The 23,654-nt window shown below is 42.4% G+C and overlaps 3 protein-coding genes across 3 annotated transcripts in view; 2 read left to right on the top strand and 1 right to left on the bottom strand.

Moving 5' to 3' along the window:
• LOC133648887 (AF4/FMR2 family member 2-like) overlaps positions 1-21,705 on the top strand; it is a 380,782-nt gene extending 359,077 nt beyond the window's left edge. Inside the window, 4 exon segments of the mRNA XM_062045401.1 lie at positions 1,237-1,330; positions 2,894-2,946; positions 9,250-9,446; positions 20,552-21,705. Coding sequence (XP_061901385.1) covers positions 1,237-1,330; positions 2,894-2,946; positions 9,250-9,446; positions 20,552-20,673 — 466 coding nt within the window. The 3' untranslated portion in view covers positions 20,674-21,705.
• Positions 1-23,654, top strand: part of LOC133648886 (m7GpppX diphosphatase-like) — a 375,169-nt gene that overhangs the window by 294,438 nt on the left and 57,077 nt on the right. The window lies entirely within an intron of this gene.
• ids (iduronate 2-sulfatase) overlaps positions 9,726-23,654 on the bottom strand; it is a 63,273-nt gene continuing 49,344 nt past the window's right edge. Inside the window, exons 12-13 of the mRNA XM_062045398.1 lie at positions 10,061-10,201; positions 9,726-9,965 (exon numbers count right to left, since the gene is read on the bottom strand). Coding sequence (XP_061901382.1) covers positions 9,945-9,965; positions 10,061-10,201 — 162 coding nt within the window. The 3' untranslated portion in view covers positions 9,726-9,944. The remainder of the gene's footprint in view (positions 9,966-10,060; positions 10,202-23,654) is intronic.

Here is a 23,654-nt window from a genome sequence, read left to right as displayed (position 1 = left end):
TACAAACATACTGTATACACATACTGTACATATACATTCACTGTAAAAACATACATATACACATACTGTACATATACAATCACTGTACAAACACACACATACGCATACTGTACATATACATTCATTGTACAAACACACACATACATATACTGTGCATATACATTCACTGTACAAACACACATATACATATACTGTGCATATACATTCACTGTACAAACACACATATACACATACTGTACATATACATTCACTGTACAAACACACATACTGTATACACATACTGTACATATACATTCAATGTACAAACACACACATACACATTCTATACATATACATTCACTGTACAAACACACATATACACATTCATTCACTGTACAAGCACACATATACACATACTGTACATATACAAGTACATATGCACACATACGCTCATGCACATAATCACGTTTCATCAAATATATACCTGTATTAACGTTGTTGCCCTAGGGTAAACTGGGTATAACACATGGCACACTGACAAAGCTTAACCTATTGTTACTATAACAATCTACAAGGTTAATGTAGGTTGCTTCTCTTTCTTCCCCTCCATTTTTCTGCATTCTTTCGTATCTCAAGTTATCATTACGTATTTGTAGTGTTGCATTTGAACAATTGTATTATTGATAATAAAGGTAAAGTGTTGGTATTGTTTATTATCAATAGCACTATTTCTTTTGGTATTCATATTGCTCCATTTTTAGTGTAATAATGCTCATTATCATTTCTGTATTATTTTTTATTTTCGCTAACTGCTTATTTGCTATTACTTTTACCATCATATTTTTACATGTCGTATTTGCTGATGTTGCTCTGTTGTTGTTGTTGTTGTTGTTGTTGTTGTTGTTGTGTTTGCTGTTGTTGTTTTTGTCTCTCTGTCTAATCCCCCTCTTGTCCCCACAATTCCCCCCTCTGTCTTCCTTTTTTTCTCTTTCTATCCCCTCCTGCTCCGGCCCGGCTGCACCAAAGGATACTATAAATACATTTAATAAAGTCAAAATACAAATAAGGCAACAAGAGAAGTATCCTACACTTCTCTTTTGTAAAGTAAATCTGAACAGCCGATATGGGCATCTACATCAACTATATGATTTGCCTGAGAAGCTGGGCAGGACATAAAAAAAAAAAAAAAATTAAAAATAAATAAATAAAGGGAAATGTGTACAGATAATCTGGCTTCTAATGGTTTTGTTTCCATAGTAACCGCTGTCTGTCTCTGCTGTATCTGCGGATGTTCCATCTGAAGAAAGACCATGCTGTCAAGTACTCACGCTCACTGATGGAGTATTTTAAGGTAGTACGCACACACAAGTACACACACACACACACACACACACACACACACACACACACACACACACACACACACACACACACACACACACACACACACACACACACACACTATGACTGGGACTTCCTCCCTCTCTAATTTTCCTCTCTGTGGGTGAAAAACATGCAAAGCCAATTACATTGCCTAAACACATTTCATATTCGTTTTCATGGTGCCTGTGCATTCATTTTGCATGACAGTATTAAATCTATTCTTCCTCTTTGATATTAACACATTAATTAGCTCCATCAATCATCAGAGAGGATTGTTAGGGTTTAATGTGCTTGTTTTGATTAATTATGTGTAGTTTAATTAATTACTAAGGATGTCATTATCACAGTACAGCATTTGCTGTGATGGGATTGGATTTCTGGGAAGCGCCAAAATGGGATTTCTGCAATGGTGTGCGTGTGTGTGCGTGTGCACGTGCATGTGTGTGTGTGTGTAGGACTTTGGCTGTGTACATACTGCACTGCACAGGGGGTGTGAAAAAGGCACCAAAACTAACAAAATCTGTTGGAGCAGCTCTTTGTGTCGTATTCAGACTGTCTTACTGCTTCTATAACACACGTTTTAAACATAAAAAAGTATATACTGTACATTTGGGAAGTTGGATTTTAATTATGACAACTACAAATATTGTAAGATAATAAATATGCTGTCAAAATAAGGTTTAAATATGAAAAAAAAATGTAGCAAGTAAAAATATAATACACTTTTACTTAACAGTGTCATACAACATTAAATAAATGATTAGTCATCCATCCATTTTCTACCGCTTATCCCTTTAAAACATTCTAAATAATATAACAATAATAGTACTTAACAAAGCACATGCATTGCTTATAGTGTAAACTGAAATAATATAGAATAATGTACTTTAAAATATTAACTATCTAGCATATGACATACTGTACATAAATTAAGTGTTTTTAATGGCTACGTTACATGTTTGACTTGTTGCTAGGCAGAGTTTATAGGGCTCAGCAATAACTTAAATCTTAATTATTTTGAATATTATGAAAATATCCTTGTGGCACATGTTTTTTAATAATACTATATTGTGTACACTAATCTCTCGTTAATTGCTGCTAATTGGTTCCGGACATGACCAGGATAAATGAATTTACGAAAAGTTAGAATCATTAATTATGAATCTAATAAACTTCTAAATACATTTTTCAACATTGTGAGAGCTCTCTAGACATGAATTAACATCCTTTTAGTCAAGTGTTTAGTCCAATACAGTGATTCTGAGCCAATCAGAGGCCACAATACTGAACCGTGTGATCCGATCGGTCTCATCAAGTGGCCAATACTAACGTAGTATTGATATTTTCCAATTCATTTAAACAGTTATGCTTAAAATTATTGAATTTAGGGCAAAAAAGTTGCAGAATAATTATGCTTAGAAAAACACCCCAAATAATCTGTGATGTGGCGAGGGATGACTGTAATGTAAATCGCCCTCAGTTGTTGTATATACACGGCATCTTTTCTTAATGATGTGTTTTTGTGTACCAGAACTCAGCCAAGAGCTCCCATCAAGCACCTTCTCCCTGGAGGACCAATGGAAAGTGAGTACACAACATACAGTACAGCCTCACTTGCATCTCCACAGATCATTTTGATTTTAGAATTCACTGGAGCTCGTCTGCAAAACACCACGACGTGCCTAACAATCTTGTAGACAAACAAACCCCTCAGGAAGTAAAGAAAGGGGATTGATTTGTTGTAGACGTGTGCAGGAGGAGGCTGGAGGGGTTGTCGAGCGCTGACTGAGGTGTGATGGAGTGGGTGGTGATAGATAGAGGAGAGGCGTGGAGGAGCCGTGGATGTGAAGCTAATGAGTTTGAACAGCTCCGACGCTACATAACAGCAGGAGCAGACCTCGGCGTGTGTGTGGGGAGTGTGTGTACCGTAAATAAAACACACGTCTGTTGACCAGCAAGTGCCAAGGCCACAATCACAGACATGACGTCACTGTCAGAGACACACACCCTCTGTGTGGAGCTGCAGGAGGCGTTTCAACAGCCGTGACGAGTGTTATTTTACTGCAAAAGCCAGAAATCATGTCATAATCAGACATCCAAAAATAATAATGTCTGAAAATAAAGCCTTCTCTGTATATCTCTTACGTTTTCAAACATGTAAATAAGAAAATACAATTACTACTAAGATCCTAAACAGCGTGTGCAAATTGTGTGTACTACTAGTGGGTGTGTTGTGTGCGATCTACTAAAATTGCGTGTACAATTGATAACTGGTGCAGACCGCCCTATTCAAATAAGGTTTTTTGCGTTTCTATGACGCAATGTTATCATAGATAGATAAATAGATAGATAGATAGATAGATAGTACTTTATTGATTCCTTCAGGAGAGTTGCCTCAGGAAAATTTAAATTCCAGCAGCAGTGTACAGAGTTGAGATATAATTCAAAAAGTAAATAATATATAATGGGGGTATATGTTATTGTTTTGCATCCCCTGTCATCCAAGTACCCCCCTCCCCCCCAGAGAGGAGTTGTACAGTCTGATGGCGTGTGGGACAAAAGAGTTTTTGAGTCTATTAGTCCTGCACTTGGGATGAAGCAGTCTAGCACTGAACAGGCTCCCCTTGGCTACTGATAACGGTATGCAGAGGGTGACTGGCATCATCCATGATGCTCACTAGTTTTTCCACAGTCCGCTTCTCTGCCACCGTCACCAGTGAGTCCAGTTTTATTCCGATCGTAGAGCCGGCCCGCCTGATCAGTTTCTCCAGTCTGGAGCTGTCCTTCTTAGATGTACTGCCCCCCCAGCACACTACGATGTAGAACAGATCGCTGGCAACCACAGACTGGTAGTACATCATGCTCCTACCTGTGGCTTTTTACTATGTTTTCAAACATTCAGCAAATATTTACCACATTTACTAACTTCTAAATACTTTTTTCAACAATATGAGAGCTCTCTGGACATGAATTAACATTCTTTAGTCAACTGGAGTTCCTTGAGGGAGTGCGCCCTAAGGTTCTGCTGGGTGACTTCATTGGCAACAACAGTGAAACCTGGAGAGGCGTGATTGGGATGAACGACCGCCCAGATCTGAACCCGAGTGGTGTTTTGTTATTGGACTTTTGTGCTCATCACAGATTATCCATAACGAACACCATGTTCAAACATAAGGGTGTCCATATGTGCACTTGGCACCAGGACACACTAGGCCGCAGTTCGATGATCAACTTTGTGGTTGTTTCGTCAGATGTGCGGTCCCATGTTTTGGACACTCGGGTGAAGAGAGTGGTGGAGCTTTCAACCGATCACCACCCGGTGGTGAGTTGACTCCGATGGTGGGGGAGGATGCCGGTCAGACCTGCCAGGCTTAAATGCATCGTGAGGGTCTGCTGGGAACATCTGGCGGACGATAGGAGTTGTGGCTGCAAGGTGGTTTGTGCTGTCGTGGCGGTAATCCCAGAACCCGGTGAGGGATGCCGTCAAGCTGAGGAAAGAGTCCTATCGGGTCCTTTTGACTCATGAGACTTCGGAGGCAGCAAACAGGTACTGACAGACCAAGCGGGGTGTGACGTTGACTGTCGCAGTGTCCAAAAAAATTGAGGAGTAAGGAGTTCGAAGAAACCATGTAGAACGACTTTCAGACGGCTTCAAAGCAATTCTGGACCACCATCCGCCGCCTCAGGATGGGGTAAGCAGTGCACTGTCAACACCGTGTATGGTGGGGATGGTGTGATGCTGACGTCGGCTTGTGATGTTGTAAATCGGTGAGAAGAATACTTCAAAGACCTCCTCAATCCCACCTACACGTCTTCCTATGTGGAAGCAGTGCCTGGTGACCACTGTTAATTTTATTGAATAAAAATGTCCGTCTTATTTATCGTCAACGACCTATTTGCACATTGGCAAAAACAATGAAGATATTAATCAAAAATGTAGTGGACGAATAAAAATTAGATGAAAATGTTGCGAGAGACAAAATCCTATCACATTTAATTTTATTTTTAGGTGGGTGGGACAAGTTGGGAATATATCACAGTAGCATGTGTTACCGTTTTAAATTAAACTGATCGAATAACTGGGATAAAAAAGAAATAGGTAGAAATAAATAAAAATCGAGATTGATAACTACACTTTTATCAACCCACGGCAGACTTACTGGTGCCAGCTCGCTAGGTTAAATAGAATAGAATAGAATATATCTTTATTGTCATTGTACATTGTACAACGAAATTGACACCCTGGACATAAGCTTTTTGAACTGCTGCCCTCGGGCAGGAGATACAGGACAATAAAATGCCGGGCAAACAGACTTAAGAACACTTTTTACCCGAGAGCAATAGTGTCGCTGATTACAAGACGACAATGACTGTGCATGTGAGCTGTGTGCTTGGTATTTTTATGTGTTTTATGTATTTGTATCTATTTATCTATGTTCTTATGGTTTTATGTGTTGTGAATTTGCACTAAATTAGTTTTGCTTACAATTTCATTGTACAATGTACAATGACAATAAAGATATATTCTATTCTATTCTATTCTAAATGCTGAAATGAAAACAGACATACGTATTTCCCCGTTAAAACAACATACTCCGATCTAAACTTCTATAAACTCATTACTGTCTGAGCAACTAAGTTATTTAACCGTGCACATTGAACCTTCAAGCTGTGCTCTCTTGGAACGGAATTATGATGATCAATCTTTTCTCGGAGGAAAAGAGACCGTGTTTTGCGTTCAGGTACCGTTGAACAGTGTAGGATAGACACAACGCCTGCCAGAAGTGATACATAATTAGAATAAATTTTGTTTGTTACGCACTTTTCATTTAAATAAATCTCAAAGTGTTACAGTACAAACCAAAATTTACAGTACAAAAATAAGACTTAAGTTACCAAAACAGATAAAACACTAAGACTAAAACATGTGGGTGATGAGATCCGCCCAGAGTTCCTTAGAGCTCTGGATGCTGTGGTGCTGTCTTGGTTGACAAGACTCTGCAGCACTTTGTGGACATCGAGGGCAATGCCTCCGGATTCAGGAGAGTTTAAAGCGACTGGGATGAAAAGTCTGAGTCCATGGTTGTTGTCCAAAAAAGGGTGGAATGCCATCATCGGGTTGGGGAACAGACCCTGCCCCAAGTGGAGAAGCTCAAGCACCTCAGGATCTTGTTCACGATTGAGAGAAGAGTAAATTGTACAATCGACAGGCAAATTGGTGCAGTGTCTGCAGTGATGTGGACCCTGTATTGATTCGTTGTGGTGAAGAACGAGCAGCATAAGGCTAATCCCTCAATTTACTAGTCGATCCACGTCCTTATCCTCACCTATGGTCATGAGCTTTAACTTGTGACCAAAAGGACAACATACCAGGTACAAGTGGCTGAAATTAGTTTCCTCCGTCGGGTTTATAAAGCGCTTTTCATACATAAAAGAAATGCAACGCAAAGTGCTTTACAAAGTTAAAAACAATACCCCGGTGACCCATATCCCCCATCATCACATATTGGGCAGCAGCATAGCCGCGCCCGGGAATCATTTTTGGTGATTTAACCCCCAATTCCAACCCTTGATGCTGAGTGCCAAGCAGGGAGGTAATGGGTCCCATTTTTATAGTCTTTGGTATGACCCGGCCGGGATTTGAACTCACAACCTACCGATCTCAGGGCGGTAGGTTGTGAGTTCAAATCCCGGCCGGGTCATACCAAAGACTATAAAAATGGGACCCATTACCTCCCTGCTTGGGTACGCACGGACACAGTAACCAAACACAAACACACTCACCTTTTTTTTTTTTTTTTTTGTCATAAAAAAATACAATCATGCGTGCTTATGGACTGTATCCCTGCAGACTGTATTGATCTATATTGATATATAATGTAGGAACCAGAAATATTAATAACAGAAAGAAACAACCCTTTTGTGCGAATGAGTGTGAATGAGTGTAAATGGGGGAGGGAGGTTTTTTGGGTTGGTGCACTAATTGTAAGTGTATCTTGTGTTTTTTATGTTGATTTAATAAAAATAAAAAATTTTAATTTTAAATTTTTTTATTTTTATTTCTTGTGCGGCCCGGTACCAATCGATCCATGGACCGGTACCGGGCCGCGACCCGGTGGTTGGGGACCACTGATTTAAGAGACACATTCCTCTGCGCACATGCTAACTAGCTTACTATCAAGTTTGCACATGTTTTAATACACAAAAACCTTTAGTACAGTGGTTCTTAACCTTGTTGGAGGTGCCGAACCCCACCAGTTTCATATGCCCATTCACCAAACCCTTCTTTAGTGAAAAATTTAAAAAAAAAATTTTTTCAAATTCAAGAAAAAGTCATGTTTTTTTACCGGTGCACAAAATGAACTGTGCATGAATATCACCTTGTTCAAAGAACAAAACCAACACAGTGCATGAACTCACAACAAATTACACACCTTGCACACTTTACCGTGAATTGATTAACGTGGACCCCGACTTAAACAAGTTGAAAAACTTATTGGGGTGTTACCATTTAGTGGTCAATTGTACGGAATATGTACTGTACTGTGCAAACTGTACTGTTTCATATAATGTATTGTCTTCCTTTACAATCTGCCAGTAAAAGTTTAAATCGATCAAACAACCTGCAAATCAGATGGAAAATTAGAGGGAACATTGTTTGGGGGTATCCAGAGTGTAGGTACACAGAACATCAGAGGGTCAAATGTGTGAGAAAATGAGAGCAGACAGTGTTGACAATGTTGCAACCTTGTGTGGGAACCGCAGGTGCAGAAACACAAAAGAAGAATCCCTGTGGGATGCAGAAACTGGCAGAGAAATTTTCCGTGCAACGTTCATATTGTTGTTACTCAGCCAGTGTTTGTGGGTCTGATGGACCCGTTGCATTTTGTGGCTTTTAATGCCTCACAATCAAACAATTGTATGTTAAAATACTGAACATAAGTTAAAATACTGAACAGATGTTTATTGGGATAAGGTAAACATCTGTTCAGTATTTTAACATAAACAACATTGTCAACACTGTCTGCTCTTATTTTCTCGCACATTTGACCCTCTGATGTTCTGTGTACCTACACTCTGTCCTCCCCCTGTCTAGGCCTGCTGTGTGTGTGTGTGTGTGTGTGTGTGTGTGTGTGTGTGTGTGTGTGTGTGTGTGTGTGTGTGTGTGTGTGTGTGTGTGTGTGTGTGTGTGTGTGTGTGTGTGTGTGTGTGTGTGTGTGTGTGTGTGTGTGTGTGTGTGTGTGGTACACAGAACATCAATGTCCACACTTCTATTAGCCCGGGGTCCAGTGGACCCGGACATCTTCTATGTAATAGAAATGTGTAGGGTGGGTGTATGGTGTGTGGTCATTAAATATGTATTCTGATATATGTTCTTCACAGAAAATGAGCCAAAGTCAGTGAGTCTCAGTTTGAAAAATGAATTCATTGTATCATTTTTCTTTTAATAAAAAATGAAAACGGGTCCCACAGACCCGAACACCACACAAGGGTTAAGCTAAATGAAACATGTTTATATGATTCCTGCATGTTTTTAATGACAGCGGCAACTTTGTTTAAAATAAACAATCAGAACGACTCATAAAAAAATAAGGAAATATTCCGCAGTAATTAAGCAGAGCAGGAGTGCTAGGACAAATAAATAAACCATGGAGGGGTACGTAGTCCCTCACGATATGAATGCCTTTGTGAGTATGTCCCAAATATTCCATTATATCAGCTTATGTGAATCAACCTAAGTTTTAAATCAGTAATTGTCGGCTGTTTTCCTCTGAGCAGGCTTTTTTTTTACCAACAAACTCCAAACTGAGACCTCCAGCAGACAATCAGTTGCTGCTTTAGTCTCATAGCATGACTTGGCCCCAACAGCTTCTCTGTGTCCTCCAGGATCAACGGGACTCCATCTCCACTCTCTCTCAGCCCCTCTCCGGCCAACGGCGGAGGAGCTCCAGTTTCGTCAGGCAGCGTCGCCATTCCCCAACGCATTCACCACATGGCGGCCAGCCACGTCAACATCACCAACAACATCCTGCGCAGCTATGAACACTGGGAAGCAGCGGATCGACTGTCCACTGGTAGCCAAGGTAGGAATGTTTTTTTTAATTGACGCCACTGAGTCATGTAAAACACTATTTAAGTCCAGTCTTAAAAAGTATATTATTTATTAAACCTGCTCCAGTACAAGAGCTGCATTAAGCATCCTGCATTTGTAAAGTCACAATGATTAGTTTGACTGTCATAATGATATGAACATCCACTGAGCCAGAAAACATTGTTTTGTGTGAGTTGGTGTTACGTACGGCGGGGAAAGAAGACGACACTAAAACCAAGATCAGGTCAACAGGTTTATTTAAACCCTTGATGAGTGTGTGGGAGGTGTATGCTACTCTAAGTGTTTGGTGCAAAACGATGTGTAGAATTAACAATGTAAATGTTACCAGGGTTTGTTGTAAGTGCGTGATGGATGAATCCTTCGTCAGTCCAGAGGGGGCAAGGCAAAAAGTTAGTCCGTGGGCAAGCAGGGGTCGAGGATCGAGGGAGGCAGTCCAAAATCCAGAGAGGAGTAGAGGCACACAGCTCGATCACGGGGAACAGTAAGGACACTGCGGGGAGCACAAAGGACATGAGACACGGGAACAAGGAAGTAACAAGGAGAGAGCAAGTACGCGGGAGGGGAAGCCAGAGACGGGATGCTTACTACTGAGAGTGAACTACCCGTAGGCTCCTCAGGTCCGCTGGTCTTTATACTGCTTGTCATCATTAGTCCCAGGTGTGCAGATTGCAGATTGCTTGCAGCTTTGCCGGTGCGTGCTGCCAACAGAGGTGCTGGCAGAACTTGCTGCAGATGAAAAGCGGGTTCGAGCCCGCGCCGTGACAGTTAGATTACAATAAATCTACACAACTGATTTTTATCGAACTTAAAGAACCCCTTAAATTTATATTTTACTTAAGTAACTTGCTAACTAACTCTTTTTGGTTCTCTTTTGGTTCTTTTTGCCAATTGGAATGGAATCATACATTGTACTTTATGATTTGTGTCATTGACTTAGGTTTGGTGGTTTATGTTGTACACAAATCTCTGAATTGTGAGTTTTGCAAAATTATGTGCGTCCCAAAGTCACAAGCCTTGGCGTCACTATAGACAGCGATTTTAAATTTGACAAACAAGTCAATGGCGTTTTAAAATTGTGTTTTTATCATCTTCATCTTTTAGCAAAGGTAAAACCATTTTTATCTTTTAACCTTTTTGAACAAGTCGTGCATGCCTTTATTTCAAGTCGCCTGGACTACTGCAATGCACTTTATGCTGGCATTAGCCAAAAAGCTCTCTCCCGGTTGCAGTTAGTCCAGAACGCGGCAGCACGACTTTTAACAGGGGCCAGGAAACGCCGGCATATAACCCCAATTCTTCGGAGTTTGCACTGGCTCCCTGTTCATTTTAGAATTGATTTTAAATCCTTGCTGTTTGTTTTTATAGCTTTACATGGACTGGCACCTCAGTATATCTCGGACCTCATCCAAATTTACACTCCTGCGCGCGCTCTGAGGTCCGAGAGCCAGCTCCAGCTCGTGGTGCCCAGGACGAGACTTAAAACCAGGGGAGACAGGGCCTTCTCTGTGGTCGGCCCTAAACTCTGGAACACTCTGCCCCTCCATGTTCAAACTGCTTCCACAGTGGAGTGTTTTAAGTCTCGTCTTAAGACCCACTTTTATTCTTTGGCTTTTAACACTACGTGAGTTGTGTGGTCTTCTGTCCTCTGTTGTCCTGTGTGGTTAGGGTTAGGGTTATAAATTTTTATGTCTATTTTACTGTTTTAATTGGTTTTATATTGTTTTTAATATTGTTTTTAACATCGTTTTTAATATTGTTTTTAATATTGTTTTTAACATGGCTGTGCAGCACTTTGGAAACATTCTTGTTGTGTAAATGTGCTATATAAATAAAGTGGATTGGATTGATTGGATTTCTGTGGCTTCACACGAAAGCCAATACATTGTATAAGGCAGTGCTCCCCAAAGTGCAGCCCTGTGGGCATTTGAAGCCCTGTGGCTTGATGTTTTATTGGTCCACGGTCTTTTCTAAAAATAAACAAAAAATAACAACATCAAAAAACGGGGGTGGGGGCGCTGGAGAGGCTCACAGGGTGTCTGAAAGTAACAAAAAAAAGATTGAAATTGTCACGGTTTAGTGTTTGTCTGGACCCCAGAATGCAAATACGGCAGGCTAAGTACAATCAAGAAATTTCTTTATTAGGGACAGTGCAGGAAGGACAAAAACGAAGATGTACAGCGAAGTGTGCAGGTAAGTGCACAAAGGGCAAAAGGGTTTAGGAAGCATAAAGCACAAAAAGCAAAGCAAAGCGAAACAAATGATTCAGCCGTAACAAAAGGGACAGGGCTGGCATAAGAAGCATCCTGATTGTCAACCAGGGGCAGGTGAGGGAGCCAGCGTTCAGACCATGGGAGACGGTGGTTAATGGAGTGGAACAAAAAATGGAATGAAAAATGAGAGCGTTGGACAGGAAACAATACAAAATACAGGAACTAATGACTGCCATGTGAGATCATAACAAAATTGTTAATGCTGAAAACTAATACTTCTGTTATTAACTAATACTGTCGTCTATAACACAAAGCTGACACATAATTATGTCTCTTAGGCTGTCTCTCTATTGAAAACATCAAAATGCAGCATATCCTAAAAATAACAAAAACAATCAATAACTAAAAGTACAAACCCCGTTTCCATATGAGTTGGGAAATTGTGTTAGATGTAAATATAAACGGAATACAATGATTTGCAAATCATTTTCAACCCATATTCAGTTGAATATGCTACAAAGACAACATATTTGATGTTCAAACTGATAAACTTTTTTTTTTTTTTGCAAATAATCCTTAGCTTTAGTATTTGATGCAAGCAACACGTGACAAAGAAGTTAGGAAAGGTGGCAATGAATACTGATAAAGTTGAGGAATGCTCATCAAACACTTATTTGGAACAGCCCACAGGTGAACAGGCAATTTGGGAACAGGTGGGTGCCATGATTGGGTATAAAAGTAGATTCCATGAAATGCTCAGTCATTCACAAACAAGGATGGGGCGAGGGTCACCACTTTGTCAACATATGCGTGAGCAAATTGTTGAACAGTTTAAAAAAAACCTTTGTCAACCAGCTATTGCAGGGAATTTAGGGATTTCACCATCTACGGTCCGTAATATCATCAAAGGGTTCAGAGAATCTGGAGAAATCACTGCACGTAAGCAGCTAAGCCCGTGACCTTTGATCCCTCAGGCTGTACTGCATCAACAAGCGACATCATTGTGTAAAGGATATCACCACATGGGCTCAGGAACACTTTAGAAACCCACAGTTGGTCGCTACATCTGTAAGTGCAAGTTAAAACTCTCCTATGCAAGGCGAAAACAGTTTATCAACAACACCCAGAAACGCCGTCGGCTTCGCTGGGCCTGAGCTCATCTAAGATGGACTGATACAAAGTGGAAAAGTGTTCTGTGGTCTAACGAGTCCACATTTCAAATAGTTTTTGGAAACTGTGGACGTCGTGTCCTCCGGACCAAAGAGGAAAAGAACCATCCGGATTGTTATAGGCGCAAAGCTGAAAAGCCAGCATCTGTGATGGTATGGGGGAGTATTAGTGCCCAAGACATGGGTAACTTACACATCTGTGAAGGCGCCATTAATGCTGAAAGGTACATACAGGTTTTGGAGCAACATAAGTTGCCATCCAAGCAACGTTACCATGGACGCCCCTGCTTATTTCAGCAAAACAATGCCAAGCCACGTGTTATATCAACGTGGCTTCATAGTAAAAGAGTGCGGGTACTAGACTGGCCTGCCTGTAGTCCAGACCTGTCTCCCATTGAAAATGTGTGGTGTATTATGAAGCCTAAAATACCACAACGGAGACCCCCGGACTGTTGAACAACTTAAGCTGTACATCAAGCAAGAATGGGAAAGAATTCTACCTTAGAAGCTTAAAAAATGTGTCTCCACAATTCCCAAACGTTTACTGAGTGTTGTTAAAAGGAAAGGCCATGTAACACAGTGGTGAACATGCCCTTTCCCAACTACTTTGGCACGTGTTGCAGTCATGAAATTCTAAGTTAATAATTATTTGCAAAAAAAAATTAAGTTTATGAGTTTGAACATCAAATATATTGTCTTTGTAGTGCATTCAATTGAATATGGGTTGAAAAGGATTTGCAAATCATTGTATTCTGTTTATATTTACATCTAACACAATTTCCCAACTCATATGGAAACAGGGTTTGTAAATGTAAAGACAAAATGCTGAAATTTGACACCAATGACTGTAACAAATAATAATACAGTATATAATTATAATCATATGCCTACGTACAATTGTATATTTTTTTACAAATTAATTATATAAAACTGGCTCCCCACATGCTATGATTTGTCGGTATGCCAGATGTACGATAATTACTGTATCTGTATGATAACGTCACCCTCTGTATGATGTACTGTACTATTAATCATTCCAAAAGTTTCCCCTTGAATACATTTCCATCAACATAGAATAATTGTATGCTTCTGTTACGATAATTTGTCTTTTAACATTTGCCAAGGGGGTATGCGGCCAAGGCTGGAAATAATTTGGACAACCTTGGTATAGTAGAATTTTTTTAACTGAAATAACCTCAAATGATTGTGTACTTTACATAGCCAAACTATTGTCGTACAGTAGTGATGTGACTCTTGCAACAACTCACAATTTTATTCAATTTCAGTTCTTGGGGCGACGATTCGATTCAGAATCAGTTCTAAGGTTCAAAACATTTCTCAATTAAAATGGATTCTTGCACAATATGTTTGGGTGTAAAAATTATAATAAAATCTCATCAAATTAGATTGCATTTACATGTTTATGTTTCATTTACATTTTACAAAAGCTATTCTTGGCTGCTGACGCATGACATGCACGCACAATGAGTAAGCGCTGAGATGGCCTTAAATTAAATAGATTTTTTTTTTTTAAATCGATAATTGAAAACTATAAATTGATTTAGAATCACAATAAATACAAACCGCAATTTGAATTAATTTTTTTCAGCACCCCGACTGTACAATACTGCTTTAAGCCACATTTTACACACTCATACACATATACAAAGAGGATAACCACTGTTAATAATCCATCCCATCCATCCATCCATCCATCCATCCATCCATCCATCCATCCATCCATCTTCCTCCGCTTACCTGAGGTCGGGTCGCGGGGGCAGCAGCCTAAGCAGGGAAACCCAGACTTCCCTCTCCCCAGCCACTTCGTCCAGCTCCTCCCGGGGGATCCCGAGGCGTTCCCAGGCCAGCCGGGAGACATAGTCTTCCCAACGTGTCCTGGGTCTTACCCGTGGTCTCCTACTGGTTGGACGTGCCCTAAACACCTCCCGAGGGAGGCGTTCGGGTGGCATCCTGACCAGATGCCCGAACCACCTCATCTGGCTCCTCTCGATGTGGAGGAGCAGTGGCTTTACTTTGAGCTCCCCCCGGATGGCAGAGGTTCTCACCCTGTCTCTAAGGGAGAGCCCCGCCAGCCGGCGCAGGAAACTCATTTCGGCCGCCTGTACCCGTGATCTTGTCCTTTCGGTCATGACCCAAAGCTCATGACCATAGGTGAGGATGGGAACGTAGATCGACCGGTAAATTGAGAGCTTTGCCTTCCGGCTCAGCTCCTTCTTCACCACAACGGACCGATACAGCGTCCGCATTACTGAAGACGCCGCACCGATCCGCCTGTCGATCTCACGGTCCACTTTTCCCTCACTCGTGAACAAGACTCTGAGGTACTTGAACTCCTCCACTTGGGGCAGGGTCTCCTCCCCAACCCGGAGATGGCACTCCACCCTTTTCCGGGCAAGAACCATGGACTCGGACTTGGAGGTGCTGATTCTCATCCCAGTCGCTTCACACTCGGCTGCGAACCGATCCAGTGAGAGCTGAAGATCCTGGCCAGATGAAGCCATCAGGACCACATCATCTGCAAAAAGCAGAGACCTAATCCTGCAGCCACCGAACCAGATCCCCTCAACGCCCTGACTGCGCCTAGAAATTCTGTCCATAAAAGTTATGAACAGAATCGGTGACAAAGGGCAGCCTCCAACCCTCACTGGAAACGTGTCCGACTTACTGCCGGCGATGCGGACCAAGCTCTGGCACTGATCGTACAGGGAGCGGACAGCCACAATCAGACAGTCCGATACCCCATACTCTCTGAGCACTCCCCACAGGACCTCCCGAGGGACAGGGTCGAATGCCTTCTCCAAGTCCACAAAGCACATGTAGACTGGTTGGGCAAACTCCCATGCACCCTCAAGGACCCTGCCGAGAGTATAGAGCTGGTCCATAGTTCCACGACCAGGACGAAAACCACACTGTTCCTCCTGAATCCGAGGTTCGACTATCCGGCGTAGCCTCCTCTCCAGTACACCCGAATAGACCTTACCGGGAAGGCTGAGGAGTGTGATCCCACGATAGTTGGAACACACCCTCCGGTTCCCCTTCTTAAAGAGAGGAACCACCACCCCGGTCTGCCAATCCAGAGGTACCGCCCCCGATGTCCACGCGATGCTGCAGAGTCTTGTCAACCAAGACAGCCCCACAGCATCCAGAGCCTTAAGGAACTCCGGGCGGGTCTCATCCACCCCCGGGGCCTTGCCACCGAGGAGCTTTTTAACTACCTCAGCAACCTCAGCCCCAGAAATAGGAGAGCCCATGACAGATTCCCCAGGCACTGCTTCCTCATAGGAAGACGTGTCGGTGGGATTGAGGAGGTCTTCGAAGTATTCCCTCCACCGATCCACAACATCCACAGTCGAGGTCAGCAGAACACCATCCGCACCATACACGGTGTTGATAGTGCACTGCTTCCCCTTCCTGAGGCGGCGGATGGTGGTCCAGAATCGCTTCGAAGCCGTCCGGAAGTCGTTTTCCATGGCCTCGCCGAACTCCTCCCATGTCCGAGTTTTTGCCTCCGCGACCGCTGTAGCCGCACACCGCTTGGCCTGTCGGTACCTGTCTGCTGCCTCCGGAGTCCCATGAGCCAAAAGAACCCGATAGGACTCCTTCTTCAGCTTGACGGCATCCCTCACCGCCGGTGTCCACCAACGGGTTCTAGGATTACCGCCACGACAGGCACCAACTACCTTGCGGCCACAGCTCCAATCATCCGCCTCGACAATAGAGGTGCGGAACATGGTCCACTCGGACTCAATGTCCAGCACCTCCCTTGTTCAAAGTTCTTCCGGAGGTGGGAATTGAAACTCTCTCTGACAGGAGACTCTGCCAGACGTTCCCAGCAGACCCTCACAATGCATTTGGGCCTGCCAGGTCTGTCCGGCATCCTCCCCCACCATCGTAGCCAACTCACCACCAGGTGGTGATCGGTAGAAAGCTTCCCCCCTCTCTTCACCCGAGTGTCCAAAACATGAGGCCGCAAATCCGATGACACAACCACAAAGTCGATCATGGAACTGCGGCCTAGGGTGTCCTGGTGCCAAGTGCACATATGGACACCCTTATGCTTGAACATGGTGTTTGTTATGGACAATCTGTGACGAGCACAAAAGTCCAATAACAAAACACCACGCGGGTTCAGATCCGGGCGGCCATTCTTCCCAATCACGCCTCTCCAGGTTTCACTGTTGTTGCCAACATGAGCGTTGAAGTCACCCAGTAGGACAAGGGAATCACCCGGGGGAGCACTTTCCAGTACTCCCTCGAGTGTATCCAAAAAGGGTGGGTACTCTGAACTGCTGTTTGGTGCGTAAGCACAAACAACAGTCAGGACCCGTGCCCCCACCCGAAGGCGGAGGGAGGCTACCCTCTCGTCCACCGGGTTAAACTCCAACGTGCAGGCTTTGAGTCGGGGGGAAACAAGAATTGCTACCCCAGCTCGTCGCCTCTCACTGCGTGCAACGCCAGTGTGGAAGAGAGTCCAGCCCCTCTCGAGAGAACTGGTTCCAGAGCCCTTGCTGTGCGTCGAGGTGAGTCCGACTATATCCAGCCGGAACTTCTCTACCTCGCGCACAAGCTCAGGCTCCTTCCCCCCCAGCGAGGTGACGTTCCACGTCCCAAGAGCTAGCTTATGTAGCCGAGGATCGGACCGCCAAGTGCCCTGCCTTCGGCTTCCGCCCAGCTCACAATGCACCCGACCTCTATGGCCCCTCCCATGAGTGGTGAGCCCATTGGAGGGGGGACCCACGTAGCCTCTTCGGGCTGTGCCCGGCCGGGCCCCATGGGGAGAGGCCCGGCCACCAGGCGCTCGCCATCGTGCCCCAACTCCGGGCCTGGCTCCGGAGGGGGGCCCCGGTGACCCGCGTCCGGGCGAGGGAAATCTGAGTCCTCGTTGATTCCTTTCCATAGAAGTCTTTGAGCTGCTCTTTGTCTGATCCCTCACCTAGGACCTGTTTGTCTTGGGAGACCCTACCAGGGGGCATGAAAGCCCCCGGACAACATAGCTCCTAGGATCATTGGGACACGCAAACTCCTCTACCACGGTAAGGTGGCAGCTCAGAGAGGAGACATATAAGATATATAAACAAGAGCATATTGACATTCATGACGAACAAGAAGGGCGTAATAAAATTAATCGTGAATTTACATAGGTATGAAGAAGATGTTGCCTGCTGTAAAGCAATGTGCAGAGAAACAAAAAAAAACTAGAAAATTCCTGCGGAAATTTTGATGGGCCTGCTATCTGTGCCCTGGACCTCTGGCCAGGGGTCCCTGGAAGTCGCCGTACTTTGAAGATGGTTTTGATTGATTGATTGAAACTTTTATTAGTAGATTGTACAGTGAAGTACATATTCCGTACAATTGACCACTAAATGGTAACACCCGAATACGTTTTTCAACTTTTTTAAGTTGGGGTCAACGTTAATCAATTCATGGTAATTCATGCGGCCGAGAGTTTTAGGTGTAACTGTACAAAATGAGCTACAGAGCTAGCCTAAAACGTTAGAATGCGCACATTAAAGTTAACACCTAGCATGTGTGCAAACGTTATCATCATAACAGTGTGCATGTTTCATATACCAAGTTATATGACTCAAAGGTGTATGGCTGTGAAAATAGAGAAAAAAGTGTAAAATTGGATGAAAAACTTAGGCTTAAGTTAGATTGCCAGCATGCTATCGTTTGCATGCTAACAGTTAACAAATGTCACATACCACCAGTGTTGGGACTAACGCGTTACTGTAACGCCGTTAGTTTCGGCGGTAACTAGTAGTCTAACGCGTTATTTTTTATATTCAGTAACTCAGTTACCTTACTAGATGATGCGTTACTGCGTTATTTTACGTTATTTTTTATGTAGTATCGGCTAGAAACAGAAGATCTGAATGTGTTTTATTGGAGCGCTGCGGTGTCGTCCTTCTGATTCTTCTTGTGTCACAAGCCGGAGAAGAGAGACGCGCGCTCTGTGTGTGTCTGGGTGTGGGTGTGGGGAGGGGAGGGGAGAGGGAAGGGGAAGAGGGGAGGGAGGAGCGTGTCTGTGTTTTCTTACAACACATCATGGCTGAGCCGCAGTTGAGTTTTTTAACATGGAGATATTCTCACTACTTTTCTTTTGTCGAGCACAAAGAAAAGAACATTTTAGTCAAATGTAAGTTGTGTCTTGGATCAAAGATCCCATCTACTGCCCAAAACAGCAATTCAAATCTGCTGAAACAGCTACAAAAGCAACATGCTTTGACGAAGCTAGTAAAGTGAGACACAGACTCCGATGCCACTTCACTTAGGCTTTGTGTATGTCATGTGTGCCTTCCTTGGGTGAAGCCAGCTTTACAGCTATGTTGTGACATGTTGCTGTTATGCTTTGTTACTTATGTATGTTATGTTGCAGCTATTTAAAATAGTTTTGTCAATATGTTCTGGCCCAAAATAAATTGGCCCTTTGAAACATATCTTTGTCTTTGTGTGTTGTATGTAGACCACATTGCTTAGCAAAGTTCAGTGGTGCAAATGCATGTCAAGTTTATCAACAGATTGTATTATTCTCCAGTGCAATAACAGTACTGAAATGAAGACTAAAAGGGCATTGATGGGAGCTTGAAAAAAGAAGTAACTAAATAGTTACTTTCCACAGTAACGCATTACTTTTTGGTGTAAGTAACTGAGTTAGTACCTCAGTTACTTTTGAAATAAAGTAATTAGTAACTGTAACTAGTTACTGGTTTTCAGTAACTAACCCAACACTGTATACCACGTTATACGACTCTGGTGTAAACGGTTGCAAAATTAGCTCAAATTGTTAGCATGTTAGCGAGCTAAAGTTAGCATGCTAACAGTTAGCCTGTGTAACGTACCAAGTTAAAGGACTCTTTAACGGTTGCTTACCTATTCAATGGGCCCATAGCGATTGGTTTTCGGAATAACGTCATGGTAACACGAAATGTTCCCAACTCAAAGTACCCCCATCGGCGCAAACGAGACCTTTCCAACGGTATAACATACGGCATGTGGGGGTTCGTTGGCCGGTTCGCCTCTTATTAAGCGTAAGAGAAACGTGCGGAACTATAATAACAATAAAGTTAGAAGTATGAGCAATAATAGTATGGGCTGCTTGCATTGCAGCAGGCCCATAACTAGTCATGTACACTGGGTGCTGCATTAAAACAAGCTCTATCAGTAAAATAAAATAAATTTTAAAAACAAAATGCTAATGCTGAACTCTTACGAGGTCTGATGAAGTCTCAGGTGCGTTGTTGATGTCTATGATGATATTTGCATGCAGTCAGTGAAGAACACAATACATTTTTCACAAAAATTACGGATTAATTTCAGTTTGTATGACGTTTTTTAAGGCACCACTGTTCTGCACAATGCTGATTGCAGAACCTGATGGTACACAAATGTGAACACAACCAAGCTCTGTGAAGTGTGGCCAATATTTGGTTTACCTTTATAAAGTGTTTTTGCACTCGCTGTCTTGCACTAGATCCAGGTGTTCCTAATGTTGAGACCAGGGACTACATCAGTAATCGCTCGCCTTCACTTTCGGTGCCGCACTTGACAAACAACAGCACCGTCAACAGTCTCAGGGCCCTTCTGTTGCCTGCTAATGTTCTCAGCTGTGTCACAGACAGAACCCTGAGTGTAGTTAAGTGTTTCAGCTCAAGTGTCTCCTTCTCTCCCTGCAGAGTTCTTTCAGGAGCTGGATTCTGCCATGGAGCCGTTGACTCAGCAGAGCAGCATGACCGAGCTGGTCCGATACATCAGACAGGGACTGCACTGGCTCCGCATTGAGGCTCACCTGCTGTAGGCGCTGGACCACGGCCAGATAAAAATGAAAAAAAAAAACATTAAAAAATGTGCCTGGGAGCTAGAACTGGGATAAGCGAGATGACACCCACAATGATGCTTTCGTCCCCGCTGGGGCCCTTCAGTGACTCAACATGCTACGGTGCAGTAATTGTATTGACTCGGTGGATTAATTGGGCAAAAATGCACTTAGGAATGAATGATAACTACATCCTTTGAATGTGACTCTTTGACTGCAAATTAGCATAATTAGACAATGTCTGATGTGGCTCTTTGGAGGGACAACAATTATACTTGGGTACATGTAGTTTAAATTCCTCCTTGAATAGGAATATAAGTTCCATGTATTTTTAATAAGATGGGCTCATTTTCAAAAGGAAACGTGACAGGCTGCTGTGATTATAGAGGATAAAGCCTCTGAAGGAAAGCTCTTTAGAGGCTCCAAGAAATGTGCGTCTGATACTGATCCAGTTGGTAAAGTACTGGTCCAATACATCAATTGGATAAGAATCATGCACGTAAAGAGACTCCTTTACAAACACTTCTAGTGAATTAACAAAGGATGAGATACATCATCAGGGGACAAGTGGCAATCGGCCACTGAGAAATATACATGATATCTATCGCCCTATTAATCATTTCAAAAGGGCGATGAGAGCACTTTAGCGTGATGCCAGCACTTAGCCAAGCAGTTCATTACAAAAACGCACTTAATTAAGAAATGCTTGTTATATTTATTCGCCATTCACAAATATTGTTGGGAGTATTACCTTACAAATGTAACAGTCATGTATTACTTTTGCCATGCTAATTATATGTACCGTGTATTCCGGACTATAAGCCGCACCCAATAATTTAGAAGGAAAAACTTTTTTTTCGTATATTAGCGAAGCTATATACCGGTACTTTGTGAAAAAAGATACTTACATAGAATGATTTTGTACCTTAATTGTTTCCAAATGGCGCCTATAACATGGCAAAAAATGGCTGATCAAACAAAACAGAAAAGTCATTGATGTCTTTATTCATTCTTTATGAGATTTTCTAATTTTTTGATGAGGTTCAAGATGTTTATCCAGATTTGTTTTAATTGTACTTTGTAAGCACTTTGGACCTAAATTTTCTAAAGGTTTGCGTGTATTAAAACATGTGCAAACCTAATAGCACACGCAGAGCTGATCTACTACATGTGCAAAGTAGATTGCGTCTGTTAAGTGAGCAGAGAGATCCATTTTGTGTCTCTGTCTTCATTAATATGCAAAGTATATGCTGTTCAGTAGAAGGCTCAAAATGCAAATATAATTATTTAGCACCCGCAATGTGATTTATCAACACTCATCCTTGTGAAGGACGTGCACACTGACACTGACGCACACGGCTGTGAGAAAAGAGGTGTTCCCGCTGCATAGACAGTGTGTCAACATTTAGAAAAAATAGTCGACATATCGTATATTCAGCACATTTTTGTTATAATTTTATTGCTGCTGGATGACTTAAAGGGCTGATTAAAATTCATTCAATTGATTGTGTTTTGGTGTCTGCTGGCGTTTTTGTTTAAATGTCGTCTGTGCGGCAATTTCATCTTTGAGGTGATGAGTGATGATTACGGGCTGATTTGGAGATAGCAGACACCAAAACAAGAGCAAGATGTATTGTTCATATTGCTCCTATCTGAAAACGTGCGATACAACATGCATTTTGTTGCATTCCAGCGCACCACAGCAGATATTCTCGATGTTGTGCCAACCAACATACAGTCTGCTAAAAATAGGTTCTCTTGTCGAGGTAGCGCCTCTATATTGTAGAGAAAAGGTGGGCAAACAAACGTGACGTCACGCGCAACCCAGGAACCGAAACATGGCACCGCTGGATCTTACATGAATCAGTGCCCGGTAGTACCGGCTGGTTTCGGTTAGTGTCAAAATAAGATTTGGATCCGGTGCCCACTCTTAGTGACAAAGCATGATCGTAATGTAAGACGTTTTCATTTTGTAAATGTAGTACAAGCGGATGTCTAGCGTAGCACTTTTATTTTGAAGCCGGAAACGTGATTGTTTTGAGAAGTGTCTTGACATGTTTTGATGTCGGATAGACTGTTTGCAACAAAAAAGTCTCCTTTCGACCGCCTGCCGACCGTCTTTCATTTCTGTTGAGCTTTTATATCATCTTACTTACTAAATCAGTCACAGTAACAATCTAAATGTTATGTTATCACTGTACCTTAACCATAATCTGAACACGGAAGTGAAGCACCACCCACCTCTAGAACGACGCACGCAGCAGGCGTTTTCTGCAGGGATGTCACCTCTTCTCGCGGCAAAAAAATTGTCCTTTCTTGTCGGGAGAACAACTTGCCATGGCTTTGAACCTGATAGTTACATAAGGTAGACTTTCCTTTGTCCATTTATGCCCGCTTGTGCCTCATCAGTATTAAGTGAACTGCAGCAGAGTTCCCCACGCTACAGCACAACCCGAGTCAAAATGGACGTGTGTGCGTTAATCGCCCGTTAAAAAATGAGTGCCATTATTTAAAATTATAGTTAATACATAGTTATATGGTATATATAGTTGTAGCCCTAATAAATATATAAAACCCTAATTTAAATAATTTACCTTACCTAATTAGGTAATTACAATTACCTACATTTTTATAAGGGTCACACCTGAAGAACAACATTACATTATGTTTAAATATTATTGCTGGAAAACTGTTGCTCCGGGCAATTGGTACATGGGTCTTCAGTCAATCACCATCTTAATAACCAATACTATTACATTTCAGTAATACGAACTAATAATAATGTGTAAAAACACAATATAATAACAAGGCATGGCATTTCAAAAGAAGCAATTTGTGTACTGGGGATGATTACTATTATTACCAGAGAAAGAAACATATATTCGAGTACAATATTACTGATGCGCCTGAGTATAGAGCTAATAATATAACAAAACATTGAACAATTCAATAAATTGCAACAA

Source organism: Entelurus aequoreus, linkage group LG04, assembly GCF_033978785.1.
Source record: "Entelurus aequoreus isolate RoL-2023_Sb linkage group LG04, RoL_Eaeq_v1.1, whole genome shotgun sequence".
Taxonomy (NCBI): domain Eukaryota; kingdom Metazoa; phylum Chordata; class Actinopteri; order Syngnathiformes; family Syngnathidae; genus Entelurus; species Entelurus aequoreus.
The sequence above is the reverse complement of the archived record's forward strand: the minus strand, read 5'-3'. Positions and strand labels throughout refer to the sequence as shown.